The sequence below is a fragment of the Bombus huntii genome, chromosome 3, assembly GCF_024542735.1.
Source record: "Bombus huntii isolate Logan2020A chromosome 3, iyBomHunt1.1, whole genome shotgun sequence".
Lineage (NCBI taxonomy): Eukaryota > Metazoa > Arthropoda > Insecta > Hymenoptera > Apidae > Bombus > Bombus huntii.
Window position 1 is genome coordinate 17,983,979 of NC_066240.1, and position 22,308 is coordinate 18,006,286.

General features: G+C 36.7%; 4 protein-coding genes and 1 long non-coding RNA gene across 14 annotated transcripts; 2 read left to right on the forward strand and 3 right to left on the reverse strand.

Annotated features, from left to right (window-relative positions):
- Nucleotides 1-97: 97 nt before the first annotated feature.
- Nucleotides 98-4,579, reverse strand: LOC126863911 (acyl-CoA-binding protein homolog). Of its 2 annotated transcripts, none has more exons than XM_050614637.1 (4): nucleotides 4,476-4,579; nucleotides 1,048-1,182; nucleotides 465-579; nucleotides 98-343 (listed from the first exon to the last, which is right to left on the reverse strand). In XM_050614637.1, exons 2-4 carry the CDS (start codon nucleotides 1,060-1,062, stop codon nucleotides 210-212), a joined length of 264 nt encoding a protein of 87 aa, XP_050470594.1. In that variant the 5' UTR covers nucleotides 1,063-1,182; nucleotides 4,476-4,579; the 3' UTR covers nucleotides 98-209. The 2 variants fall into 2 exon arrangements, with proteins under 2 accessions (XP_050470594.1, XP_050470592.1); XM_050614635.1 differs by lacking the exon at nucleotides 4,476-4,579 and adding an exon at nucleotides 1,632-1,778.
- On the forward strand, nucleotides 1,941-12,367 carry LOC126863838 (uncharacterized). 4 transcript variants are annotated; one of them, XM_050614439.1, is made up of 14 exons: nucleotides 1,941-3,512; nucleotides 4,434-5,541; nucleotides 5,627-5,955; nucleotides 6,207-6,643; nucleotides 6,698-6,852; nucleotides 9,386-9,934; nucleotides 10,018-10,118; nucleotides 10,201-10,303; nucleotides 10,389-10,737; nucleotides 10,800-10,913; nucleotides 11,013-11,174; nucleotides 11,280-11,474; nucleotides 11,570-11,886; nucleotides 11,970-12,367. In XM_050614439.1, exons 1-14 carry the CDS (start codon nucleotides 3,240-3,242, stop codon nucleotides 12,182-12,184), a joined length of 4,407 nt encoding a protein of 1,468 aa, XP_050470396.1. In that variant the 5' UTR covers nucleotides 1,941-3,239; the 3' UTR covers nucleotides 12,185-12,367. The 4 variants fall into 4 exon arrangements, with proteins under 4 accessions (XP_050470396.1, XP_050470397.1, XP_050470398.1 ...); XM_050614440.1 differs by having other exon boundaries at nucleotides 6,719-6,852; XM_050614441.1 differs by having other exon boundaries at nucleotides 11,992-12,249.
- On the reverse strand, nucleotides 12,326-13,987 carry LOC126863900 (transmembrane emp24 domain-containing protein 5-like). Its single transcript, XM_050614609.1, has 4 exons — nucleotides 13,655-13,987; nucleotides 13,208-13,404; nucleotides 13,039-13,105; nucleotides 12,326-12,975 (listed from the first exon to the last, which is right to left on the reverse strand). Exons 1-4 carry the CDS (start codon nucleotides 13,841-13,843, stop codon nucleotides 12,745-12,747), a joined length of 684 nt encoding a protein of 227 aa, XP_050470566.1. The 5' UTR covers nucleotides 13,844-13,987; the 3' UTR covers nucleotides 12,326-12,744.
- Nucleotides 13,988-14,842: 855 nt separating this feature from the next.
- Nucleotides 14,843-22,261, forward strand: LOC126863837 (uncharacterized). Of its 6 annotated transcripts, none has more exons than XM_050614438.1 (8): nucleotides 14,843-15,166; nucleotides 15,577-15,689; nucleotides 17,319-17,561; nucleotides 17,647-17,909; nucleotides 17,983-18,148; nucleotides 18,225-18,463; nucleotides 18,540-21,120; nucleotides 21,182-21,378. In XM_050614438.1, exons 1-8 carry the CDS (start codon nucleotides 15,091-15,093, stop codon nucleotides 21,230-21,232), a joined length of 3,732 nt encoding a protein of 1,243 aa, XP_050470395.1. In that variant the 5' UTR covers nucleotides 14,843-15,090; the 3' UTR covers nucleotides 21,233-21,378. The 6 variants fall into 6 exon arrangements, with proteins under 6 accessions (XP_050470395.1, XP_050470389.1, XP_050470390.1 ...); XM_050614433.1 differs by having other exon boundaries at nucleotides 14,847-15,004; nucleotides 15,083-15,166; nucleotides 18,540-22,261; XM_050614432.1 differs by having other exon boundaries at nucleotides 14,845-15,166; nucleotides 18,540-22,261.
- Nucleotides 16,101-16,890, reverse strand: LOC126863917 (uncharacterized). The gene is made up of 2 exons (XR_007689001.1): nucleotides 16,746-16,890; nucleotides 16,101-16,574 (listed from the first exon to the last, which is right to left on the reverse strand). It is a non-coding gene; the product is annotated as an uncharacterized LOC126863917 (long non-coding RNA).
- Nucleotides 22,262-22,308: the final 47 nt, after the last annotated feature.

Sequence of the window (22,308 nt, forward strand, 5' to 3'; positions counted from 1 at the left end):
TGAAACCCATAAGCGTCATATTTTAAAAATACGTAATTGACGACGGACCTAATTTAATAGTTAAAATTTAAAAGATGGGAGAAGAACAATTTAGAGATAACCCAAAATAACAATTTTATTTCAAAATATTATTTCGAAATATAAATCATATAAAGTCATACACCGATATAATACAGCGTCGTATTTGGATAACAAAATAATTAAACACTTTATTTATACTTCTCCAGCAATTTGTCCACGAATTTAATGTACCCTTCTTTCGCATCGTTCTGCGACATACCTTCCTTCGATTTCCATGCGTCCCATTTTGCTTTTCCCTTTAAATCCAGCATACCAGGTCTCGCTATACAGAATAATGGAATGATATAAATAAAATAATTGCATAAAATTTTATACGAAGTAAGACAAGCATAATCCATATACTTCTTATATAATATGTATTAAACATGTATGTAATAACTCACTGGTATTTATATTTCCCACTGTTGCTTGTTTAAACAACGCGTACAATTCTAAAAATTCTTCGTCAGTAGGACGTTTGGTAAGAGCTTTTACAGCTTCTGTTGCTTGCTCGAATTTCTACAAAATCACATATACAACCATGTACTATCTAGTCATATTAGTTATTGCAGATGCTCGTAACTATATTTTCCTTAATATTTAAATTTCGTATTTACTTTTATAGCACAAGACATTACTGAATAATGGAAGACAAATTATGACGTTGCACAAAATTTCACCTTTGAATCATTACGTTATCTAGTAGGAAAATATCGTTAGAAAATAAATTTTTTGTAAATGAGTGAAATTGGTAATATATTATTTACGTAAATCATAGTTCCTCGTTTTCTTCCTACTGAGCAATCTTAAGCATTAACTATTTATCACAAATGACAACAACAGTTATTATAACAAATTTTTCTTTCTGCTTTTTACAATTATACAATCCGATCTTGTATCAATACATAGTGATTTATTTACCGAATATAGTCACATAAATGAAACCGAACGCGCCGAAAAGTATTGAATCGATAAAATCGTAATTACCTGATCAAGAGACATCCTTTTTAGCAGTTAATGGTAGCTTTCGGTTAAGTACTGCCAGTGACCAATGGATCTACCTATGCATGGATTAAATATTGCTTCTGGAGTCCCCACCTTTTTACCAACTATGCTACATAACTGGCAATGACAAAAAGAGGTACATGTAAGATTTAAAAAAACTTAGTACGTACATACATCTACGAATAATAATCAATCCATGTCGATGTTTTTAAGCCGATTTATATATTTCATATATAATTTACTACCAATAGTTTACAAATTGTTGGCTTCGTAAATTTTTATCGATACTACCGAAGGTGTGATATTTTAGTGCACCTTTAGCTCTAAATTTTCGAATTATGTCTATAATAATTAAAAACGAATTTATATATAAATTAGGATGGTTGCTCGCTGATCTACTTTTGAGAAACAATGTCATGATACGCATGATTTGGTCCGGTCCAGCGATGGGAGACCAAGTCAACGAAAACCGCCTGGAAAGAATGGGGCCAACCTGCCACATCATCACCCAATACTCAGCTACGCAAGAATGTAGAAATTCTTGACTACCTGATACATCGTTTTACCTTTCCCTAACTTTGCTGTGCACGAGAATCTCTGCTCCTCAGGGCCGTGTTCGAAGACAATGTGTACATCGAAGCTCAGGCTGAATTTCAGAATTTCGAAACTGAACGAAATGAGTTTCAATCTCTCGAACGTATCGCACAGATTACACGGAGAATTCTATTTCTTAGCACGTATGTTGTACGATGATGAAATTATACATGACAATATGGAATTAGATGTTTTATAGATGCGCATCGGATAGAAGCAATTTGATTGTGTAAATATCGAAAAAAGATTAGATGATAAACGCAATAAAGAAAGGAAGACAAGGAGGATAATTTCGTTGGTATTTAGAACCGCAGAATAAAATTTGCTACATGCCATAGGACGAAAGTACAGAAATAGCACTCATGAAGCTACGAGAACAGGGAGGGTGAATCATTTGAAGAATACGGGAATGGTTGACGAGTAGCAACGAAAACCGACGGAGACGACCGATTTCGTGTACGCGGGATCGCGGCCGCGCGCAGTCAGAGCAAAGTGGTTTCAAAATTCACCGAGTATGCGTGATTTGTCACTCGATCGCCGATCAGTTCGATCGGGACAGTGTTACTCTCTCTCGGAAGAGTACGCGGCCAGCTAACACTAGTGCTCGACAGACACGTCTGTCATCGTGTTTGCGATTTATCCAATGAACGGTATCGTCGGTATAAATATACTTGTAAGCGGCAAATGTATCCGTGGCCTTGTTAACGATACAAGTTCTTTACATCGAGTGTCGAATAAATTTTGTGATTGTTTACTGTTTATTAACCAATACGGGAAGAGAATCAAAGAGTAACAGTAGCATGGGAAGTCAGGAAGTTTGGTGTGAAATATCTCAAGTATCTCGGCAAGCGGACAAAGTACACACCGTGAACAAGGAAATTCAACGAGAATAAAAATATTTTGATTGTTGCGATTGCGTTTATCGTTTATTTAATAAACGGTGATATGTATTTCGTATCGCTCGAGAAAACGGGCATCGAATAACGAACGATCGACAAAACGTGCAATATGTCTTTTTGAATGTTACACGTTACGAAGGAACAGCAGACAGGCTTAGTTGTTCATTCTGAGAATCGTGATCTCTACGGCATTCGATGCGACACAGTCGACAAAGATATGGCCAGACCGCGTTCTCGTTTAATCGCGATTGCTCTCTAACAAGCATTACGTATCAAGGATATCAATGTTGTTTGACCAGCTATCGTATGATATCGATCGTATTATGTTAAAAATTTGTGCTGACAGTGGAGAAAAAGTTGTTGCTGTCACGTATGCGGCGACTACTGTGTCACGTTGTATAGCATCGAAAAAAAAGGTAGATAAATTCAATCGAATTCTTAATAACATACACGGGTATTTGCCGGTATCTGATAACAGATCGTGTTCCTTTCGTTATCGCTGGATCGTCGAAACAGCGCATCCATAGACTTTCTTCATTATGCGACACGATATTATGCAGTTGGACTATGATTTTCGCGTGATCGTTATCGAGAAATCAACTTTGGAAATAAAAGGTATTCACAATAGTAACATGACAAAATGACGATTCTTTGGGTGAACCGGTAATGACTAATTAACATATGATACCACTGGCTGACGTTGAAGTAAGAGAAAAGATGAGTATTGTACCAGTTGCGAATAGGAGTTTTCTCCACGGAGACCGGAAACCATCTCCAACTTCGGAGAAAATTCTTTACGCGACTCTCGATAGTCTGGCTCTGAAGAGAGCGACGTTACCTTTGCAATTGTTACCTATCAACGATGATAGCAACGCTACGACCAAAGCAACGAACGAGTCGATGAAGCAGGGGAAAATTCATACTGAGATGATTGCCAAGAGATCCAGCTTCAAGGTTCGCGTTAATTGTTCTTTAATAGGTGTTCAACTTCCAGACGATTTCTTTCAGCTCGATAAAATTGCAATTTCGCAACTGTCAGCGCTATTTCACGTTTGTCATTTCACAATCGTTGGAAAAACACAACGAACGGGGTAGTTGGAATCCCGTCGCGATGCGAGTTCGCGAAAGTTAAAACGATGCTAATAAAGGAGTGGCTTGGAAGCTTGTTAGCTTCCAACGATCGTTATTCGCCATTCGGTTTGAATTCTACTGACCGACTGATTTGGTAACAGATTCGAAATCACTTCGTTATCTTATCGCACTCGTACTATCGCCTTGTTCCTCATACTTACATCCGTTAATTACCGACCGACGAGATCTTTTTTTTTTTCGCCCGTTTACATGCCTTTGTCGGAAATCAAGTTCTTCCGGTCAAATCAACTAGTTCCTCTGGTTCCAATTCCTCTATAAATTGCAACTCGCAGAGCGACGGGGCGGTTACTATTTTGAAACAGTTAGGATTGCGATTTTTATCGTATTCCTTGAAACCGTATCCGCAAAACCGTTATAAATGTCCTAACTATAGTATAAGTAGGTAGGTATACAGGGTGGTTGGTAACTGATGGTACAAGCGGAAAGGGGGTGATTCTACGCGAAAAAAGAAGTCGAAAATATAGAATAAAAATTCTTTTCTTTTATTTTTTTTTTTTTATTTTTTCCATCGAGACAACGATCTACAGTGAGATCCGTTATAACGAGACGTGATAAAGTGCACGCGTACCGATCGAAAATTCAAAGTCGATTTTCTCGAAAACAAAGCCTCGAACGAAAAATTTTTATTCTATATTTTCGACTTCTCTTTTCGCGTAGAATCACCAGTTACCAACCACCCTGTATATACGCAAACTAATGAATCGCGTGAAACGTTTCGTTCAGGTCGACGCGACGTGTCCTTCATCGAAGCAACATGCAAAATACCTTGTGGTTGCATCGCCGTTGTCGTCGTCGTCGTCGTCGTCTTCGTCGTCGAAGCCAGACTCGCAAGAAACGCGGTTGAAAGTCACCGCGATCGAACCTAATCTAAAAAAAGATATCGCCTGTTTGCAACGCAATTGGACCAATAACAGCGATATCGAGGATACTTTGATAAGAGATAGCGCGTCGGAGACTGATATTTTCGAGGAAACCTATGCCGGAGAAATTGCACGTAATTCCAGTTATTGTTGTTATATCGCGAACGATGTAGCAGCGAGTTCCACGAACGACAAAAATGAATCTCCATCGGACGATTATGAGAAAATAGAATCGGTGATCGGTACGGACGCGTGTTGCAACTTTCAGGCAGAAGCGAACGATGACGAAGAGAGTCTCGAGAACGAGGAAGATACTTCGTGCACGAAAAATGTATTTGTCAAATCTAAATCTACCAATGATTTAGCTAGCAAGAGTTATTCGGACATGAGACTATCCTTAGACGGACAGTCTTTAGTGGGAACGTTTTCGGATGGAAAGTTAGCGAAAAGTTTGCTCTTTAGCAACGAATTTCCAAACTGCGGGAAAAAGAAGAAACATTTTGCGAAAAATGTGTTGCATTTCGTACCGGAATATCTGGTAAAGGGACAAAAAGGGAAGAGAAAGCAGAAGGAAAAAGGTATTCCGAGTCGATCGTTGAACTCTCTGAAAATTTCATCATCGGTAGATACAAAGATAGGGATAAATTCCAACGGCAGATACAGATCGAAAAGTCTTTCTCGGGAGGAATTGAAATATCTAAAAATTTCTTCGCCGACGAATTTTGTTCATATCGCGTCCGCCACGAATCCGAATCTGGTTTCGAACGAAAACACGATCAGATTTAGTTTGGGGCAAGTGGTAATTACACACGAGCAAAAGTGCGCCACCTTACCTCTTCTCGTTGCAACGAACTACGAAAATTCAATGGCCGAAAAACGAAGCGGCCAATCGTCGTCGTCGATCGTCGCAGAGTCGACTTCTTTCGATGCAACGTCGTCGGTCGTTGATAAATCAAATGAGAAAGCCAAACGTACGTTTTCTCTTTTGGGATTACTTTTCTCATTTAAATATCCATTTTCTTCGTCTCGTTTAATCATAATATTTTCTAATTTTAGGAAGAAACGACGGGTTCAATGTTGAAACCCTAAAACGCCAATTATTATCCGAGTTGCAAACGCGTTCGGCAAAACTATTGGAGTTAAGCCAGCAGGTGAAAACGGACGAATATCGGGCAAATATACGCGAGGGGAGTGACACAACGTACGAACTAGCGTATGAGCCGTGTACCGAATTACCTGCCAATTCCAGTTTTCTCTGGAGCAATCGGACTAAGAATTTCCTTCTGGAGAATACGCGGACGATCCCCAATGAAAATACCGAAAACATCGAAGACGCCGTAGGTGAAGTATACGACGACGTTGGACCTCTGAATCTTAACAACCAGGTGATAATCCAATGTGTGTGTACGATGTATTAATGTTCAGCGAATCGACGTGTTTCTCTAATTCTTTGTTCGCCAGTTATTTGATACATAAATATTGGTCGCATCAGAACGCGACGTCATTTCAGCTTTTTCATATTGCATTTTTGTTTATCTTAAGAAATATAATCGCTTGGCGGTTTATAGCGAATTATCGGGTTCTTTCGTGTTGCGTTACGATGCATTAATTATGCATTAATTAATGCATTAATTAGGAGGACGATTACGACGATGTGGGCACGCCTGATGCATTACACGTTACTGAGAATCGTATCAGCGAATCTTCGACTGCTTTCCAAGATTCCGATGATATTTACGACGACGTTATGGGTCCGAGTTGCGCAGTAAACGATTTTAAGGACAACGAGATCGAAATTTGCGATAACGAAGCGAAGCAAGAAAGCAGCGAACTATTCGTCACTAACGAATATTCTAGCGTAGACGAAAATATCGATGTATCAAATAACGACCAAGATGTATATGATGACGTCGGTTTACCGAGCGAAGAGCGAGTCAATAGCCTTTATACCGGCTCTACGATAGGTTCGATCTTGGGATCGAGTTGGATGTGCGGCAAAGAATCCGAGTGGGAGGATTTAGAGGATTCGACAATGATCGGGCTATCTCAATTTGCAAACAAATACTACACGTCGTAAGTAAGATCGGATACGATAAAATACTTCCTTATCATTTCTCTAGAAAGTAGTTTTTCTCTTGATGAAAAAAGGATAGAGACGCAAGTCGTTTCGAGTAGAAAAAGGTCGGGTCAGAGATGGTCCCGGATGATGAGAAAACAACGATCCAGAATATCAAAGAAAGACTTCAATTCGTCGTCGAAGCCATGCGAGTCTACGCTTCGTGGTAAGTTATTGCAAAAATATTATAAAAATATTCTAAGATGAAATTACGTCATATGTGTATCGGTAATGTCAGGTATATAGTTGTTTCTATAATTGTTTAACAAGTGATCGATTTTAGGCATTTTATGTACAAACGCGATGTCGTGAATAAATTGTCGTATCTCACAGACGATGAACGTTTCTGAGATTTTCAATGAAACTGATTTTCAAAAAATATCTTGTTCCCATTTAAGAGTATAGCACAAAGAGTTGAAACATCGACGAGGCTTCAATGCTCGATGCGATCAATATACACGTCGTTTTTCTTTTTCAAAAGTATTAGACAGCGTAAAATGAAACATTTGCTACAAATTTCCGCTGGTTCACGCGACACGTGAATAGTATACGTAGGTATATACAGTAACAAGAGTAAGCTGACCATATAATTGATTCAGCGCTATTTGCATTCTTAAATTAGACGAATCATATGTCAAGATAATGTTCAAAATCGAAACATACAGCAATGAACGGAGTGAAAATTTTCCATCGATTGTGACTTCCTTTGCCTTCGTACATAATCTCGTTGGTTCGAGATTGAGAATCTCGAAGTAAAAGAGCGAAAAACGTACAAAGTAAAAGAAAGAAATAGACTTCTGGAATCAACGGCTATGGGACAGCTTGTGGAGTGCATTGTGCTGTTATATCGCTGGAACAATAGTCGGTTGCTCCAAGTAAAAGTTACCTAAATACATACTTACTTGTCGTATCTCACATGTCTCGCGATGAACGAACATCGCTGACAATCTACAAACGGTTGCACGTAATCGACCGATCATAAATTTTCTATCTGAACGAGACTTGCCCATTGAAATTTTTTTTGTACGAAATGTTTGACACAGTTGTTATTCCTGAATTAAAAGAGAAATTGAGAAGGAGGAGAGACCGCATCAATCCTTCCGATCGCTTTCACGGGCATATTGCCCATACCTAAGGCGATTCATCGATATCTTGTAAGAATTAGCAACAGTGGGATGGACGATAGTAAATAGACAGAACGTAGGCGATGATTCGATGCGCGTGAAAATATTTTATCGAGGAATTCAGCCTGGAAACCGGACTCGAGCACACAGATGAGGGAGGTGAAAGCGCGTATTGCGCTCTCTCAGTGTCAGTCACGGCCGAGACGCTGCGCTGTTTGCGTCGCGTCGTGTAGCGTCGCGCTACTTCATATCGTATCGTGTCGGAACTCTCTATTATACTTTCGCGCGATTTTTCGTTCGTCGATTGCACAACGATACGATTCTTTCTTGATCATCGCTACCTGCGTAGTCTTTTACTTAATTCCGACACGAATTTGATATTCGTCCATCGGTATTCGTAAGCGAGACTCGTCCGCAACGAGTCGACATGTCGTGGAAATGAAACAGACCTTGAAAACTTTCCAACGACCGAATACACAAGGTAAATTACGTCGGTTATTTCGTACGATACTTTATTTTATACACGACATGATAAAGACTTTACAAAAATCGAGGTTTGTCCAAGACATAAACAGGACGAAACCGTTTACAACGTACTCCTTTTGTCTGACTGATCTCAACTTATTTTCTCGCCATTCAGATACTAGAAATAAAAAAATCTCTTTTCGTCGCTTTTGTTCGTTCGTTCGGAAATATACATATATATAATGTAGATTTTAATTATTCTACTGAACAAACAATACGTTTTAAAGTATCCGATCGCGAGAGTTATTCAACGAGATCCGACAAGACGATCTGTGTTTAGAAATGAAAGTAAAAAGAAATTACACGCGACTCACGATCGAAATAATTTCACTTTATTCATCCGATGCACCATGGCTTCTACCTGTCCCCTTCTCCTCTTTGATTTCTCGATTTCTCGATCTTCCTGTTAACGTTTGAAACTTGGACAAATGTCGAGCACCACACACACACACACACATACACCCACGTTATACCACATCGCACCACATCACGTCACACCATATACATATGTATTTGTACACGTGTGTGCGGTAAGAAAACGACATAGTAACGCTTGACCGTGAACGATGATTTTAAGTGGCTGTCAGCCTTGGCAACGGATCGGTGTTGCTCGTTGGCTGTACGCAGAATATCGAAGAATGGAAGAAAGAAGAGAGCGAGGACCGAACGACGCAACAAGATCCACAGAGAACACAGGGTCTTGTTCAAATGAGGGTCATCGACCTAGACGAAGACGTGGACACGCAGGAAACATCGTGCTACGTTCACGAAGGTCCTTGCAAGATTTTAGGAAGTTGCGCTGATTAAAATTTTCATATACTGTTAAACAACGAATTTCTATCGATTGTTTGTCCGTCTGTCTTACGGGAAGAAAAGATCTTCTATGTATCTCAAAATCAATCTTAGAAAAGAGATCTAATAAATTCTATGATTTACCTTGAAATCGTATTAAAACAAAAAACCACTTTCCTACTAGTTTGGCAGATAGAGATTGGAACATAGCGCGAGCGCGTCTCGTTTTTCATCGACTTAGTCATTAACGTTTTACAGACGATACATCCGATGACAGCACGTACGAGAGTCTCCATTCCTTCCAGCCGGACGACTTCTGCACAGATTCGGAAGCGGAGACGACAACCGACGAGACGACAAGGGAACGAGAATACGAAAGTACCGAAACAGAACAAAAGATTCCGATAGATTCCGATCGATTAGTGATCGCGTATTTGGAAGCACCCACAAGACCGAATCCTCCACCACCGCGCGAAGTTAGTCTGACTCGAACTCTTGGTAAAAGAATAAAGATGCTTCGAAGGACATGGAGTATTACCAAAGGAAGTCTGGGCCGCATGCGAAAGAGAACCACGGTTGACGACGGTCATTCTTGCGACGAAAGTAAGGAATTCTCCAACGATCATTCGAATTTAGACGGTGGAAGATATTTTAGTTTTGCCAGACATTTTAAAAGAACCGTTACCGGACCTTTTTCAACCTTTTACTTAAATGGTTACATCGATTCCGCGAATGGCGATAACGATCTCTCAACGTCCAAAAATTCAAGCGAGGAACCAATGTATAGCAATACCAATGACGAGATGGGTAAGTCAGTGTTTGAAACTTATATATATATATCTCTCTCCCTTCTTTCTTGATCTTCCTAATTTCTCACGTAATTCCTCTAGACCACTACAGCGTACTCGTCGATCAAGAACCACTCTATCAATTTTATGCAGCAGCTGCTGCTAGGATCGCGTCCGATTTCAGCTCAGACGATTACGAGGAGGTAATGTATTATATTACAGACCATTCGGAATATTCAAATGCTTCCGATACAGTCTAATTATCTATCTATTATCGATTATCAGGTCGAGGGTATGATCCCGTCGCGATCTACTACGGATTTGGCAAAACCGGGACATAGAACGTTGTGGTGTCAAACACCACAAGTCATAAATAATGGTCTTTTACGTAAGCGACACGTTACATTGTTGCTGTTTTGAATTTTCATATTTTATCCAAAGTCTATCCAAGATCACGTTTTACTCTTTACTAGAACGACTAAGTACGGAGGAGAAGAAGGTTCAAGAAGCGAAATTCGAGATTCTTACTTCAGAAGCGTCCTATTTGAATTCTCTACGTGTCCTAAAAAACGAATTTCTCAACGAACCCTCACTCGATGAAATTTTAACTCCGTTCGAGAAAGATAAACTGTTCGGCGGTATTCCTAGCGTATTGCAAGCATCGGAACAGTTTTTAGCTGAACTAGAAGCTGTATGGAGATACGATCCCATGTTGCACGGTTTGCCAGACGTGTTGCTTAAATATACCGACAAATGTTTAGATATTTACGTAGCGTATTGTTCTAATCAAGTTAGCATAGATACGACTCTTAAAGATTTAAGGTAAGTAGAAAATAATTCCTTCGGATGGTGATAAAGTTATATCGGTGAATTAATTTTTCCAGAACACGAAAAGGTTCAAAATTTATAGAAACCATATCGCAAATAGAAGCTCGTTCGACTTGTCAAAGTTTGTCGTTGCACTCATTTTTAATGTTACCAATGCAGCGAATAACGAGGTAAAATAAATTCTGTTTAAATGTTAAAATTTCACACATGTCGAATAACGAATGAACGCGACAAAAGCATGTAAATTATTAAAAAGTATGTGAATCCAGGCTTCCTTTATTGGCCGATGCGGTTCTCTCTAAACTGCCAGTAGAATGTGAAGATAGATCACATTGGGAAAAAGTTTTGTCGAGTTTAAGTTACGTCGTTGCTGAATGTAACGAAGGCGCCAGTACCGCAGCGAAAGAAATCGAAATGGAAAATTTAATACGGTAATGTTTACGACTTAATATAGCCCAAGAAAGTTGTATCGCAATCTTCCCTATTTATTTCCATATATGTGTATATATATTAAACAAGAAATTTTATTTTAACAGAAAATTGGAATATTCCGCAAAAATTAAACCAATTGTATTAAAAGGGAAACATTTGGTTAAAAGTGGACCAACCGTACAACTATCGACAAAAGCCGATGCGGAATATAAACTCACGTTTGGAAAAAGATTTAACAAGACGCCACTTTATTTATTATTGCTCACGGATCTTCTTCTAGTCGCAAAACAGAAATCTAAGTATGGGCTTTCGTCATAATAGCATTCTCCTGCTCTGCTATAAAATAGAAAATTATTGTTTCGTATAACGTATGTTTTTTTTCTCTATGTCACAGTACTCACGACGAAATGTACACCGTTATAGATACTTGTAAGAGAAGTTTAATCGCTTTAGAACCAGTTCCTGAAGACTCGCCATTTGCTGGACGCAATGCGATGCTGTTGACGCTCTTAGAAAATTATTCTGGACATCAGATCGAATATATATTAACGTGTGAAAGCGACACAGAAAGACAAAGATGGCTGGAAGCAGTTTCATCCTCGAAACGCGGATTGCCAGAAGAAACTCTTTACGAAGTGTGGGATTGTCCTCAAGTAGTAGCTTTATATTATTACTCTCCAAATCAACCGGACGAATTGTCATTGCATCCAGGTATATAATATTTTTTGTGAAAAGACTACTTAATCTACTTTGACCGATCCTGCGTTTCAATTAACGCAAAAAGTTGCTTTTAGGTGATATTATAAACGTGTTTAGGAAAATGTCAGATGGGTGGTATCAAGGAGGAAAATTGTTAAATGGTGAACAGGGCTGGTTTCCTGGAAATTATACGAAAGAAGTAGCTTCAGAACATGTTCGTGCAAAAAACCTTAAACAGAGACATCGTTTTCTTACACTAAGCGGAAACGCATTACAACGAAGAGCAAAACAACAATCAGCGACTCATTAAATGAATAATGATTCAACTATCGATTATTAATTTATGCAATTTTTAATAAATCAGATTTTACGATATTCTACAATAATCTAATCCGTATCGTTCTCACATAAATAACAATAAATGTAAAGATTAGTCAAAACTGAAAACATGTTTATAATAAAAGTATCTTATTATTTATTGTCTTAATATAAATACTATTATAAATGTTCCCTAATAATCTCATCAATCTATAACTGTACTTCATATATTTTAGCTAAAAGCCTGAGAGTAAAAACAAATGAAATTAATATTTGAATAATTTATAATAATCAATGGAATGTTTTGTTTATGCAAAAATAGGACATGACACGTACAGTCTTACAAAGCAGGCTTTCCAGTTCTTTCTGAGAAAAGAAGAATATCGTATCCTGACAGTACAGCAAACTTTAACTTAAACAAAATAGACTGTCTTCTATTACATCCTAAATAAACAATCCAGTATATTCGTTATTATCCTTCCCGCGATAAACGCACAAAATTTGTTCGTTAATCGCGCTCACAATCACAATGATACAATATGTCAATAATGTTTATATACCTGCTCTAGAATATCTAGATGGTTTCACTTCAAATAATTTTCTTACAAAATATACCTGTATCGTTGTTGTTACCATTATGACAATTATTTGGGCAATAGACCATGTTTGGACATAAGAATTATTATCCAATAATAAATTTAAATCTCGAGCTTCTCTACTTCTGCTCAAATGTTGAGTTTGGAGCATTTCATTAATGTTTTTCTCCACATTGATTATTGCAGACTAGGAAAGAGAAACACATCATGAACAAATTGTCGCTTTGAAGTGAAAATAATAAATACTTACTGTAAAGTTTTCCACAGAAAGATTTAATTCTTCTAGTTCCATTGAATATTTATCCCATTCATCGTATCTGTATCAAATAAATAAATATATAAATTATGGACTATAATTAAAAGATATACTTTGCAACATTGTATATTTTAAAATATATATACATATATGTATTTATTACCTGATTACTGTAATATATAAATTAACTAATTTTGAAGCAAATCTGGAAAACTGATTATCTATACAAATGCTATAATAGCCAGCATTTTTCACAGTATCTTGATAATCTGAGTTAGGAAGCCACTGATAAGGATGAACTATTACTCCTTCTGGATTTCGTACTGCGAAACCAGCTTTTCTATCTCCACCACGTACCACCTGCATTTATAAATATTCTTAAAAATTTTCTTATTTTCTCTTTTTTTCGAATATTTAAAAATCTCTAGGAATTTACGCTTAAAAAATAGAACCATATGGTTAAATATATTCAGATAAATCATAAGATTATACATATTTAATCTTGTATGAAAAATATTCGTTGATATTATACTATACTGATCCTCAATTTGAATAAGTGAATAAAAAAAATACTTTCTATGAAATAACCGTGTGAAAATTAACTGTATACCTGGAAATTTACGTAGAAAGTAGCGCCAGCATTAACATATTGAAAGTAACAATCTTCTTTTCCGGCATCAATATGAACTTTATAATCTAAGGCCACCGCGGGTAAAGTTTCATACCATGGATGAGGCATGCTGGCGTTCGCGAGGCTAAGAAACACTCCGAAAACCAAACTTCGTAAAAAATTAGACATTGTTCACGTTTAATCAAACAGACCATCACAACAATCCACCCGGCCAACAATCGCTTTCACGATCACTGACAAATGTGTTTCAATGTGCTTCTTCTACATCCACCACAATCTTCAGTGGTTCACAACTGTCTTTATTCGACTCTTTATTGTAATGTATAATTCAAAATATTGAAATCTATTACAAATATTATTATTGTTTCATATTAGAAATGTAAAAATAGAACAGTTTAAATGTACAAATACTATGATAATATTCAATGTAAAATATCGTTGTCAATATTTTACGAACGCCAATTCTACTATCATATATAATTTATTTAAATCGTTGCAATTTCACGGTGTTTTATGAAATGTATAACGAATTTAAAATAAAACCATTACCTATTCACTGTCCATTAAGGAAACAAAGAAATTATAACTAATAAAAATAATAGTAATTTGAATATCTTAAATTTAAAAAGCTCTACTAGAAGTTGAAAATCATTAAATATGAATGGAAAACAATGAACAAAGAAAATAAATACGTGAGTAAGTATCATATGATCTGAATTTTGGCTTTCAATGCCGAGTGAAAACATCTGTGAAAGAGAGAGCTGCTTGGATTTAATACAAATAAAGATTTAGTCTAAAACAAATTAATATTGATTCAAAATCTTATACACTGAAGTTATTAAGCTCAGTACATAAGAATAAAAATCAAATGGTTGTATGTAACGATATGATAACATATCACATAATTTACAAAACGATCTAAATAATTTTTAAAAAATTTTTATAGGTAGAAGGTCAAAAGAAAGAAAAATTGAAAGTTTTATTCCGATATTCTGATATAAAATTATCCGTTATTTAATTATTACAATGAAATATATTTAACTTTTGTAAAACATTCAATATGAAAAATATCGGGCTATGTAAAGTCAGGGACTTTTATTATAGTAGCTATCCTTATACGTTTATATGATCATGGTTCGCTATACTTTTCAAATAATCATCTAGAGTGCACAACTTCAATTCATGAAAACGTTCAGAACGGTTCAGAGAGTTGGATTTGCTAGTTCGGAAATGAAAATTGTGTTGTAATTTGTAGTTGGTAGGTTACGTTTCTCTAAATAAATGGATATAATTGACAGATATGCAAAGAAATATTTATGGGAATACGTGGTACGTTTTTGAGAATGGAAAGTGTTGTAAAAATACAAAGATACAGTAAAATATCGTTGTTGTCTGTGCGGTGCATAGCATAGGATATGGTATCGCCATCCAAAATTCAACATCAGGAGCACAAGCAGCCATCAAGAGAAAATAAATTAAACAAACACTCACGTATGTCTAACATATATACAAATTTGTATTTATGTCGAAACAATTGATAATTGAGATTATTGAACTTTTATGAACAATTTCCTTTCGATGTACATACATACGTAATAAAACGTGCATTTGCATAAAAAATTATTTCTTCTATTATATTAACATAATATACGTATAGAATGATCTTTCCGCATTGCGCGTAATATACATATGTCTATTAATAAAAAGAACATGTGATATTTCATTTTTAATCAGCATATTCTCTTCTTTTACATGATGTATTATCTTCATATTTTTGTAAAACTGCTACAGACTTAAATCTGTTCAAAACTGTACGTTTTAATAGCATTTTAAAATTGTATTTTATCACAGGTATAGGAAAAAAGATAAAAAATTCTTATGACATTTCTGTGACATTTCAGATGTTCGTACAAAGAAGGAATTGAAATCATTGGAAGGAAAGTCGTTTTACTTGGATATCAAGAATCATGCTACTACAACTAAAATAGAAGCTAAGATTAAAGATTTGGGAGGAGTAAGTGTTCAGTTATATGTAGATGGCATATATGAATGATGTGTTGTTACTTCATTGCGTAGTTTCTCATAGTGTATTTGTAGTAACTCTTTTCTGACACATATATCCCCACTATGTCTCTCACATTTATTTAGTTTCTTGCTCATATTTGTGACATTTACCTTCTCTTTTGTTTTCCACCGCTTTCTATTATGATTTAGCCTATTAATATTAACTTTGCAAAGATATGATTTGTCATTTTCAGAAAAATTAATTTCTCTCATAATATTTTTTATTCATATCTATTTAAAATTTTTAGTTGAAGTTTAAAAGTTGAGATAATAAGAAATAATTTGGAAACATGTTTAATTGTTAACTCTCTGCTTATTGACAAACTGTTTTCCCTTGTACAATAATTAAAAATCACCGATATATCAAAAAGCAAACTGTATTTCGGACAATTTGAATATGGTACAGAAGGATTTTCGTAAAATATTTCTGTTGACAAACAACCGTTAAAAAACCGGGTCGTGTCACGCCATCTTTAGGAAAAGCTGAGAAGTAGAAGTGAAGTGGGGCAGATTCGTCGCTTTCAACTGTTGTGTTGTGGTTTGAAAAAACAAAAAATATGGACGCGAAAATACAGGGAAAAAGGATTTTCAAGTATTCAGCGAGGCTACCGTATTCATTTAGTCAGAGTATTCATCGGCGGAGAGCGAGCAAGAATGCAAAGCGCCGCCTCCAGGCTCGTCTGCCAAGCTGTTAACGGCGAATGGCCATTTTGTGCGTGACAGTTCTCCCCCGCGAGTAACGATCTTGTCGCGCGTCCCAGCGCTCTTTTCCTTTGCCTCCTTCCTTTCGTTTCACCGCTTGAGATATATCTCGACAAACTTCTCCCTTCAAACCCTGTACCGTGAATCGCATTTTAAATATTTTACAACGCGAAGTTCGAAATATTTGCGAATTCATAAACCGATAAACAGTGTGGTTCGAGGAAGTTGTTTTGTGTGAAGGTTTCATGCGTTTCAAGACCGCTTGACAGTAACTCAACATAAACTCACTGATTATTTTCATTACCATGAATTTCTTTCAAGAAATCCTTTTCAGTTGATTTCCCGATAAAAATTCCTTGAATTATTCCCTTCATTTGATCCCACGTGCTTCGTTATTGTCTTGATTGTGCGATTCGTAACATATTATTAGAACGGTGTGTAACAATGCGGCAACCATTGTTAACTACATGAGGATTTCCAACTACATACGCATGGCTCGCACTTCTGCGAATTCGATTGATAGTAGTGCGCTTAGTTGCGCTTGAGAAGAACACGAAATTGTTTGACGTCAGCATACCGCGATGTAAACGTGTGTATTTGTGCATCCGTCAACGGGTCACTTATCACCGGGCATCCACACATTACGTATCCTTTTGATGCAACTTCCAATTTTTTTCCCGTGAGTTCAATCACTATAAAGCCGGCAAACTTTTCTTCTTTGTTCTTGCTATTTTCTTCTCCTTATTTCTACCTTTTTCGCTTTTGGTCTTGCTACCTTTCTCAATTTGTTTTGTATTTCATTTTACTTTTACATTATTCATTGTAATTAATCTATAGTTCTAGCAATCTTATTTAAGTTTTATTTATAATTTTCTAGGTAATAGAATTATTTTTAATACGGAGTGTAGACCTGGTGATTAGTGACAGAGTAGACAAGACTGGTTACATAAATTTTGAAAAACATAAATGGGGTTGTGCCAGTGGAGGCAGCGGGGGACCTCCCTCGCTGAGGAGTTTAGAAACTCCAACCCCCATGCCAACTCCTCCAACATCATTTTTTAGTCCTGAATGCCCCTTGTCTAATACAACCAATCTACGGGGTCAAACTACCCAAAGATCTGTGAGTACCATGTCAAAGTAAAATTTCACCTCTACTTTTTATACAACTGAATTTTGTGCTTTGTAATCTATGTACTATTTTTTAGAAATCGCGGGTGGAGGCAATGTTGGAGCGTGCTCTGATACAGCCACAACAGTGTTCCGTGGATCCACTCTACAACGCTCAAAATTGGGGAATTCCTATTTGGGCAATTGATAAACTTCAGTCTTGGCTTGACAAAATCTACTCATCTGTTAAAGACACGAATCATTTGAAACAATTAAGACACTCACATCAACAGAGTTCAACTAAAGATATAAAGGTCAGACACCTCAAGGGTCCTTATTTGAAATTTGAATCCTTTCAGAGGTATGTTATTTAACATAAGATCTCTATAACTATACGTCAAATTATTCTAATATACAATGACATATTGACATAGGAATACTAGACCTGTATTTGTTGAACTACCTGTGTGGCCAACATTGAATTTTCACGGTGATCCAGGCTCTTGTCCTTTCAATACGAAGAGACGAGAAAAACTGGAAAAATTAGGGAAAGAAGTAAAAGAAAACAGGGAAGGTATTCCGGCTATCAACCAAGAGGAGGTAATGTTTGATACACATATTTATGTTGTATAAAGTTTGATCGTTAGACGCAAAACATTATATTGAATGTGAATAGAAAAAAGAAATGACTCGGCGACCACGAGCAACTGTCCGCACTCGAAGAACAGAACAATTAGCTTCCGGTTATTGTGAAATTTGCCGTATTAGATATAGAGATCTGGCCAAACATGTGCAAAGCGATCAGCATCTTAGCTTTGTTCAAAATGATGATAATTTCTTGTCTTTGGATAAATTGATCAATGCAGGAGCCAATGTAGAAGCGTTTTTAAAACTAAACAGAGGAAAAAATATAGAGTACGTAAAATATATTAATAATTAAATCACTTCTTTAACAATAAGTGTTAAAGTATTGCTTAATATTTTTTTGTAGAAAAGATTGCAATTTGTTTTCCAATGGGGATCGTAATCTTCATGACACAGTATTGCCAGAAGGGAAGGTTAATAGAAATGCAAAAAGTTTAGGGGATTTTGACGTTGGAGACATAAAGATGGTACAACGTAATGGCGCACGTCGGAATCTCAGTTTAAGATTAAACTCCTCTCATAATTTACGTACACGTACAAGACACGAAAGCGGCCATTTATTAAGATCAAAAGGTAGTCCCTGGCATGAAGCCGATAAAACGGAGAAGTTCTATGACGAATTCGAAGGTTTTACTATCAAAAAGCGAGCGAAAGGGACAATTTGGATCGAAGAAGATGAACCAGGAGACAAATATATAGAAGAACATGAATTAAAAGAATCTAAGCAAAATGAATACAAAATTAAAACATTTTCGGCGGAATTAGAAGAAAAATGTTGTAATGAGAAAAATTGTGAAACATATAACAAACTTAAAGATACTAACAATCAGGACATACAAAGGACAATAAATTGTAATAACGAAGAAAATAGTATTGGAAATGACCCTGAACGCATCAAACAAGAACAAACTCTTCCAAAGAATAAAAATCATGATCAAATTAATGGAAACATAAAAAATGGTTGTAATGAAAATCTTTTAAGCACAAATGATAACAGTTGTATTAAACCTTGTAAAGTTTCGCCTGGAAACGAAACTTTAAAAGAATTGACTTGCAAATTACAGTCAGAAAATACTCCATCAAGTGCAAAAAGGTTATCAGAGCACAATGATATCAATACAGGCACAATCTGTAATGGTCATTCTGTAAGGGATGAACAGAAAATTAATAGAACACTGAATAATACAGAAAAGAACGAAGTAGCAAAAGAAGAGAAATCAAAATGTTGCAAGTCAAATAGAAGAGGTAGTCGGAGCGTCAGAGGACGGCACAGGTTGTCCGTTGAAGAACGTTTGATTGAAGATAATCGTGCATATTATAAAGTGGAAGTGTTAGGAAGTAAGTTAAGATCGAGTGTATTGTCAAACAATAATTCTCAATGTACAGTTCAAAAGGATGGGGATAGTGAAGAAAAGAAGGAAGTGCCATCTAGTGAGAAACCAGTAGTTGTACGATTTAAACGTGTAAGAAAGTCGGAACTATCATTACTAAGCGATGAAGCGGAGTCTTTTATGTTTAGGGAACTTAAACGAGATGATTCGAGTGAAATAAGCGATGACGAACAGAGTAGCGTATTACCAAGGGATACTGAAAGTGAGTGCAACGTTAGCGGCAATTCTATCTGTCCTAGTTCATTCTTAACTTCTAGTTCACCTGCAAAATTGGAAACTACCGAAGACGATTCTCAAGACTCTTTAAGTTTGGGACGAGCTAGAAAAAAAAGACGGACACAAGCAGAAGCGCTGATCAAAGATAATGTTGATTATTACAAATTCGAAACTCCTGGGAGCAGATTAAGGTATCAGGCGCCTCTAACTGGTATTAAAGAAAATCAGGAAAAAATAGAAGGTAATATTGTCGAAAAAGGTATAGAAATAGCAAAGGTGTATCCGTCCAAACCCTCACCAGAAGTTGAAAAAATGCAATTTTCTTTTGAAGCCGTACCAAAGTCTGAACCATGGTATCAAACGTATCAGCGGCAAGATGAAGGAGCAGAATTTTGGCACTATTTTAGCGAAGGGGACTCACAAAAGCCATTTCTTTTACCATATGAAATTGAAAATTTTCACGAAATTTTGATAAAAAACCAAAATAGAGCGGAAAATAAAAGAAAAGGTCGCGGACGGAGTATAGGTTGTATTGGACGATCTCCTAGGAAAAGTCCTCGTTGTCATGCTTCCACATTAGCTATTATGTCAACAATTATAAGAAAAAGAGAACAACAGCAACAACAATCTTCGAATTTGTACACGATAGATGAATGCCAATCCATCAGGTCACATGCAAATACTCCCAGACCTGATCAGAAAACTGAGTTGAAATCTGATGTGGATGAAGATCTAAAAGAAATGGTAAAAAGTATCGACGAGATGCTTAATAACGCAAACGACAGTTTCGAGTTGATTGAATCGTTCGAGCCAGATACAACACAGATGGAATTGAATTTTTATGAACCAAATATCCCAAGAGGACCACCTCCAAACTTGCTTGAATTATTGGACAGTTGTCACGATATTGTAAACTGTTTAGAAAATTCATCATGTGCAAGTTCCGAGTGTGGTGAGGGAAGTGTCGAGTCACCTTTAAAACGAAGGAAGAAGAGGAAAAATAGAACCGGATGGCCTGGAATTAAAATGAAGAGAAGACTCCAAAGCAAACCTCTGGCAGACATAAACTGTGACAGGGAAAACCTAGTGGAGAAAAATATAGGGCAAAGCGAGAAGGATTGTAATGTGCAGGTCACGAATATGTCTAACAGATTAACGGAAGAAGGTAATATTAAAATAGCTACATCCGTTACGAGTTCCATCACACAAGATGAACAGTCATTAGGCTTCGGCCAGAGGAAGGACGACGGACGTTTATTCGAAGTGTATACCTCGAATATTTCTTCTAATACGCGTCACGACGAAAACGAGAAGAAAGACGTAAGTATAGCGGTTCCTGATAATTCCATGTTACATACAACAAATGCTGAATCCTGCACAGGTTCACTTACATCTGATATATGCAACGAGACTGACAGGAATTTCATATTGAACAAAGACTATGGATTCAGAAAAAATTTGTCGAAGATCGAAGAAATGTCAGAAAATGATCACGGAAACGATGAAAATCACGAGAACGTGTTTCGGAAAGATGTTCATTCTATATCGGAACGTCGCTTTATCTCGAACGCAACCATCAAGAAACGACAACATGACAACACATCTTCTGAAACTTGCGAATCTCGTGTAGAACTCGAAAATCATGAGATATTGTGTAGAAAGGACGCCGAAACCAAAATTGTTTCAAGAAAACATCATAATACTAACGGATTACCGAGAAAGAGGCAACAGAAGACTCATTCTGAAAACTCTGACTCTGAAATTGAACAGCATCATCGCCTCCATCATCATCACCATCACCACCTCCACCATAGTAATGTATATAAAAGGAACAGAGTAACTTCGCGAAAACGAATTTGCGCGAAGAAACGGACGAGAAAAACTGACATATCTTCAGATACAGTGTTCGAAGATGAGAATTGTAAAAAGGATTCCTATTTAAGTATTACATGTAGAAAGCAACAAACTATAAAAGGTACAAAACGACGAGCCGATACCATGTCATCGGAAACACAAGATTCTGAAGTCGATTGTGCATTATCGGGACATGTCAGTCCTACGATTATAGCTACTTCAGAACTTGAACAAAGACGTTCGAGTATTGAGTTTCAACCAGTTGTTAGAATGATGAAGATTGACGATCAAGTTGAAATGGACCACAGTATTCTCTCGGTAACGATTGCAAGCAACAGACGGTTAAGAAGTTCCAGTTCTCCGAGATCGAATACTCAACCGCCGAAAAAACGTTTAAAGACCAACCGTGGTCAATTCAGAAGGTGGTTAAAAAGTAGCTGAAATCCTCAATACGACTTTCGTTATAGTTTAAATTTTAAAATCGAGATTCAGTCTTTTATACGATCTCGTTGTTAAAATTTAATCTATATGTTCTACCAACATGTAAATTATGTATAAAATATTTGTGTATGTAGAATAGTATTTAACACTACTGGCGCACCATCGATAGGGTTTTATTAATATTTTCCTTCATGTCCTTTTCCGATTTCTAAA